General features: G+C 36.5%; 1 protein-coding gene across 2 annotated transcripts; it reads right to left on the reverse strand.

Moving 5' to 3' along the window:
* Positions 1-1214: 1214 nt before the first annotated feature.
* On the reverse strand, positions 1215-6105 carry LOC115699706 (uncharacterized). Of its 2 annotated transcripts, XM_030627235.2 has the most exons (8): positions 5680-6105; positions 5094-5557; positions 4786-4969; positions 4440-4667; positions 4248-4364; positions 3163-3396; positions 1486-1743; positions 1215-1391 (listed from the first exon to the last, which is right to left on the reverse strand). In XM_030627235.2, exons 1-7 carry the CDS (start codon positions 5752-5754, stop codon positions 1528-1530), a joined length of 1518 nt encoding a protein of 505 aa, XP_030483095.2. In that variant the 5' UTR covers positions 5755-6105; the 3' UTR covers positions 1215-1391; positions 1486-1527. The 2 variants fall into 2 exon arrangements, with proteins under 2 accessions (XP_030483095.2, XP_030483093.2); XM_030627233.2 differs by having other exon boundaries at positions 1215-1743.
* Positions 6106-6682: the final 577 nt, after the last annotated feature.

Below are 6682 nucleotides of genomic sequence, written 5' to 3' on the forward strand. Positions count from 1 at the left end.
AAGTCGAACTACCTTCGTGGATGAAGATACACCCGGTCTGCACGTCGACAACCTCAAGCCGTATCATGAAGATCCGGAAGATCCGGCGCGCAACCGCCTACCGGGGCCGACATCGGCATTCAACGACGCGGCGACGGAAGCAGAGAAGAAATCCTTGCCGAAAGAACTGCTTCGTGTGAAGAAAAAGAAGAGAAAAGAGTACTGGTCAAATGGAAAGGCCTTGCCGATGACGAGATCGACCGGGAAAAAACGGAGGACATGCGGCGGTTTATACGAAGATTGAAGATCATGCGGCAGGGTTCGTCGAGGACGCCGAACAATTAAGTGGGGGAGAATGTGGCGTGCTGCCCCATGGCACACCCACACTAGGGCCATTTTGTAACATGAGCATGCCTTGGTGCTTGATCATTAGTCAAGTCTCGCACCAAGCACCTCATTGGGGTATTTTGTAACATGAGCATGCCTTGGTGCTTGATCATTAGTCAAGTCTTGCACCAAGCACCTCATGGGGGTTGGGAACCTTTTGTTGTTTAGCTTTCTTTATTTGTATTTCCTTCACATATGTCTACAGAGCTAAAATCATCTATGTTCCTGGAAATCCCTTAAAACCCCATTAAGCTCTTTAGGGGGGGGTGACCAGGTGACTTATGAAGCACCTTGTCACCAGCATGATAGGGGCCCAGCTGTGTACTCCCTTGCCCTATCAAGGCCATATATTAATAAAACGATGTTTATCCATGCTTCTTGTGTATGCTTCTATATGGTCTTTGTGATGCCTGTTTGTTGCCTTTGTTGGGCCATTGCGTGCCATTTGTCTATATGTTTGCTTGTGGGTTGTGTGAGATTGGTCCTTGGGGGACGCGTTGTGTTTGTTTGCTCATGCTTCTTGTTTGCACTCAACATGTGCGAGACATGTATCGTGCCTAACTTTTGAACTTGTTTGCCTGCAGGCGCGTTTAGGCTGACTTGCTAGCTCGGTGTGCCAGCAAGTGCCGCACGTTCCACCTACTTGGGGTGCCCAAATAGGCGGCCCGTGACACACTGCATTGATTTGAAATACATATATTCGTACGTGGATAGAGTTTTCTCTTTTTTATAATCTTTTTCTTTGTCATTACCTTTACTGCATCACAAACTCAATCAACACAATTTTGTTTAGATGAAAATTGATGGTTCAACTTTCAAGGCACAGCTTAAATAAATAAATGTTAATATTGGAAAAACAATGTCCCAAAGCATTGTCTTCTTCATTATTTTTATTTGTTGTTCAAACTTAGACAGCTGCTCCCACAATATTACTAGATTATATTCGTTTCCAGTCTTATATGTACACTAAGGAGTTAATCCATATGAGATTCCAAATTCAACCCATACCACTTTGAGTAAAATACCTACAAAAAAGGAAAAAGAGGGAAAACAGACATCATAAGTACAAAATTCTTCTTCTGAGATATTGATGAATAAATTAAGGAGACAATGGATTACATTGTACACTTGACATTACAAAAACATATTAAAAAAAAGGGTTCAAACAGGGAGTGTTTCTTGAATTTGGGCATCAAAGCGACTGTGAGTTAGAACTTCCCTCGCTCGCGCACTCCTATACTGAAGACGCTGGTGGAGTGTCTCCGACATCTGGTTGAAAAATTCGGCATCCCACCGATGGATTAACAAGGGATCCTCCGCATAGCATATGTATATAGATGTAACCGCACTTTCCACAACCACCATTGCCAGTCCAACCTGAAAATTACACCTTCAACTTCAATCCCGTTCTCCATGCCATATCAGTAAACTCTTAATTGGGCATACCATGCTTTAATAAAATAAAAGGGTGTTTTCATTTTTACACTTCAAAACAGTTTTTTTTTTTTTTTTTTTTTTTTTTTTTTTTTTTTTTTTGTATTTTTACGGAACTCTACTTAGAAATCCCTATTGAAACTAGCACTGTAACTTAAATTACAACGAAAAAATCGTATAGACTAAATAACACGTTATACCCTCTAATGCCATAAAATCGAGGATATACGCCCTACAAACAAACAAACAAACAAACCAAGATATCTATCCTTGCCCAAACTTTTCTATTTTAGTATTTTATATTATTATGATACACAAAACACTCTTCTCTGATATATACTAAAAGGTAATGAAAATAGACTGGAGACTATAAAATAATTATAATAATTTATCATAAACCAACATGTAATCAACACCCAAATAGAAATTGCACTCTCACCACCACCTTATTCCACTGTTGCCACCCTACCTGAGGGTTTCTTTAGCCTCATTTTCCTTCATTTTATGATCCTTCTAGATTTATTTCCTTCTTGATATGCTCTTTTGTTGATATATTTAAAGATATTCAAAGAAATAAAAGATATTTCTTTTATTTTTCTAGTCTTTGGCTCTTTGATCAGTTCTATAAAATGGTGGTGTTGAGATGTTGTGGATTCCCATGGTGAAGGATTATATGAAGATTTTGAATTGGAAATAAGCTTAAGGTGTCCAACACTATAAGGTGAAATTTTTATGTGTAGTTTTTTCAAGCACATTTATGCGTTGCTATAAAGCACCTTACATGACACCTTAAGATGCTTTCATTAATTTGTAAATTAAGCTCTCATTTGTTTGTTTGTGTATATTTGTCCCACATTCTTCATATGTGTGTGAGTAGTGTTTATATTACACTTAACCCTATAATAGAGTTTTAGTAATTAGATAAATGTCATATTTAGTGTGATTTTATTAAAAAAAAAAAATCTTTATAATATTATGAAAGTTCCAGTTTTAAAATTATAATTGAAGAGATATGAAAATAGTTTAAGAAGATATGAATAAGCCAAAGGTTTTTTTTTTCTTTTTTTGACGATAATTTATGCATCAGAATGTTATTTACTCTTGGGTTCATTTTAAAAATAACAATTTTGGTTGGGGTACCTTTTTTATTTATTTATTTATTTTCAAAAATAGTGGGTATAAATTTTGGATTTAGCCCCAAGATATATAATATGATATTTATATATTAGTTGGAGCGTGAAAGAAGAAATTCACAAAAACGAAAGAAACGACCAGGATTTATTGTTATTCAGATCCAGATGAGAATAAAATAGAAGTTAACAACAGAAAGAAAAGAAAAAAGTTGTAAGAAAGAATAATTACCAAGACCATTCCCATCAACATAGCAGTTAATCCGACCATAACCACTCTGTCACTCCATTTTGTCCATGTCCAGGCTCCTGCACAAGTTCCGGTGATGAGTCCACCCAACAATGTTCCCATCAGTAGAACAGCACCGGAACAATCATACGCAATAAGTGCTTCCACACCAGTTGACTGGAACAATTCCCAGGCATCCCTAGCTGAATGATTAAAGCTCTTGCCATAAACAGCTATCTGAAATACAAGGTTACCAAAAAATAATTTAAAATTAAGAGATAGCTATTACTCTGGAGCACCTCAATTTGTATAGGAAACAAATTATGAAGAATACATGAGAAACTCTTGGTAGAATTAGCCAGATTGGTTCAGAACCAATAATATTTCCATTTTTCCACAAAGCAGAGTTATCATCTGCAACAATATTATTAGTCCAGATAATATGATTATATGTCTGTCAAGTCTCAAGTTTCACAGATTTTTTTATTCTTGTCCTAGCTACTCCAACATGCCCATACTAAGTAAACTAATGAACATTTTCATGTTGTTTATTCTCATGTAGTGTAAACATGATAATCATTTAATTGTGTTTCATACTGTTTCACCAAGTCAGTAAGTTGCCTCCCTGAATTGCATAAATCAAAATGCTGATCATTGTTGTTTGCTTGTCAATACTCTAGCAAAAGCAAATTTGATCTATCATTAAACTTAAATTAAAGTTGTTTTCATAAGATCATCATGTATCAAATAATAACCCCAATACAAACCATTTGGGATTCAAGAAAATATAACAATTACTGTGTAGGTATTCAGGAGGGAATCGAACCAGAGCTTGTGGAACAGTGGAAGCAAACCATTTGTCTACCGAGTACAATTTAACAATTTATTTAGAGCACTAAATCATATTAATGATAAGTTACAAGCAATGCAAACCAATTGTCCAAATAATTCATCATTCACAATGAAAATCTGTATATATCATCCTGTTATTAGTTGTATGTCAATTAAACTCATAAAAATAGATAAAATGTGTTCACTTAAATAAAGAAATAAATGACAGATTACTCAGCAGAAAAGTACTAAACTACCTGTACATAAGCATACTTGTTGAAAAAACGAACTAGAGTCTCTACAAGATGAAAAAGGAAATCAACACAGCAAAGCAGACATTCATTGTTTCCAATCTTTGAACGGATTCCCCTGATCTGGAATATATTTCAGAATATTAGAAAATGAAATCTAGGATACGGGAAAAGAAAAATGAAATGAAGATCTGGTACCTCCCATCTCAGCGTCCGAATAGCAGCGGTAAAGAGTGATCCATAGCAGATGCTGCCAAAAGAAGTTGTCACAGCATACCGCAGAGACTTTACCAACGAATTCGGAGGAGGCATCGGTGACACTTCTTGACCATCATTTATAAGAACAAGGAACACCATACCAGACACTATAACATGTACAGTGTTACATAGAACTGCACCTGTCCAAAATAAGCTTACAGAGAGAACCTGCGTTCAAGCATGATAGCATTGTTATAAATACTATGATCTGAGACATGAACCTTCATTGCAACAATTCTTATCCAATATCAACTGATGGAAAAAAGAGCAAAACTTGCCAGCTCACCACAAGAAGCCACCAGCGTCCATCATTATCCATGCTTGAAGCTACAACACCAGCTGCTCCGAAAGACCATAACCCCATCCATAAAAGCATAACAAACATGAAGGCGTATGCTACTCTAATAACTTCAGGGAGGCTCCATACCATCTTCACAGCTTTTTGCAGCACCAGCATCGTAAATGGAAGTCTATTATCAAACAACACAAATAAAAACCATAGACAACATGACAGATTGTGATGCCAAAAAATCCAAAACAAACAATTTGCCCATGACTTCAATTCTTGGCAGATAGCTTTAAGCTTGTACCTACCTATCTATAACTGATACCACATAGAGGAACTGCAATACGGCACCAATCGCAAACGCGACACCCCAGAAAAGCTGATCACCCCAGAAACACAAAACGCTAATCACAGCAAGATAAGTAGTCAAAATGTGGACGGATATCTTCATCATGTAATTGGCTTGAGAACCCAACAACAACAGCCAAATCCACCCAAGAACAGTCCCAACTCCACCAGCAAGAGCATAAAAGGGCCAATAAGTTTCAGTCAATTCCTTTCGATTCTGTAACACTCGTTCCATATACCTATCTATATTTAACCTATCTGTCTTCTTAAACCTATTGATCCCGAGAATTGAAAGGAGGAACCCCAATCCCACCAGGTGTATGACAAAAATCCCCAACCAAAAAACATCACGCCAGCGCCGACTCGCTGGTCCAGAGCCCAGCGTTTGACCGCCGTCACCACTCGTCCGACTCCGCCCCACATTCTATGTATATATAAATTTCAAATCAATTAGGTGAAAAGGAAGAAGAAGAAAGCCCAACAAAATATCAATCAAATAAATTCAAACTGGATCCTCATCAGAGTCAAAGGTGAATTCTTTTTTACCTGATCGGGTGCAGCAACAGAAGCGGAATCGGCAGAAGAAGAAGAAGAAATACTCCGAGAATCGTTCATGGCCATAAGGACCAATTCACAAGCATTACCGCGTCGAATCCAAAGAGAGAGAGAAATAAAAAAAATAAAAAAATAAAAACGTGACGAGCACGGCGTCGAAGGAGATGGAGCTAGGTCAATGGAGCCTATACACCATGAATTATTTTGTAAGTTTTTTTAATTGAAATTAATAATTGTTAGAAAAGAAAAAATGGAGGAAGATGAATTTATTGAGTCAAAAAATGAAGGTGTATAGAAAAGGCTTGAGAATAAGTAAAAGCCTAAAGAAGAAGAGGCTGAGGCTGGCAATGGAGGTTGAGTTGGACTTGGACTTACTCAGCTCAACTCAACTCTCCTGTCCTGACACAGACTCAGATTCGAATGTTTATTGTGTTTTATATGTCCCCCCCTTCCTCCAACGGATTTTCTCCACTGGGGCATTTCTGTCAATTTATTTGCAAATAAACCTTTGATAATATTTTAATTTTCTTTTTAGGATTTTTTTTTTTAATTTCTATTAGTTTTTTTCATTTTTTTTATTCTCATATTTTTTAAATAATATACCTATAAAAATAAGAGTTTTTTTTTTTCAGTTTTAACCAAAAAAAGTATTACAAAAATACTTCCAGTTGGCCAAATAAACAAATATACAACCCAAATAAAAAAAATTACACAAATACCACTTACACACTTTTAACCCAGGATCCATGCTTCCTAGGTAACTATCATGCAACCATCGTGCAACTATGCAGCAACCCAACGCAATCGAAACGAAAATTCAACCAAAAAGAGAACCACCATTAATTCTAGCGAATTCACTTGAGAAGACGACCAGAATCAATCAAAACAAGGGTTGTTTCGAATTCATAAAAAAATGTAGAAAAACTACTACGAAACTAAAATTCAACTGGAAATCCAATTTAATTTGCATAACACTAATGTCCTTACTTCAATT

The sequence above is a fragment of the Cannabis sativa genome, chromosome 8 (genome assembly GCF_029168945.1).
Source record: "Cannabis sativa cultivar Pink pepper isolate KNU-18-1 chromosome 8, ASM2916894v1, whole genome shotgun sequence".
NCBI lineage: Eukaryota > Viridiplantae > Streptophyta > Magnoliopsida > Rosales > Cannabaceae > Cannabis > Cannabis sativa.

What these genes read in the sequence shown, in the direction of transcription:
- LOC115699706 (XM_030627235.2), bottom strand. Translation starts at nt 5,754, where the DNA reads ATGGCCATGAACGATTCTCGGAGTATTTCTTCTTCTTCTTCTGCCGAT. An exon ending in ACAAGTATGCTTATGTACAG is followed by an intron (nt 3,397 to 4,247) that starts GTAGTTTAGTAC and finishes CTTGTATTTCAG; the next exon opens with ATAGCTGTTTATGGCAAGAG. An exon ending in TGTTGATGGGAATGGTCTTG is followed by an intron (nt 1,744 to 3,162) that starts GTAATTATTCTT and finishes TGTAATTTTCAG; the next exon opens with GTTGGACTGGCAATGGTGGT.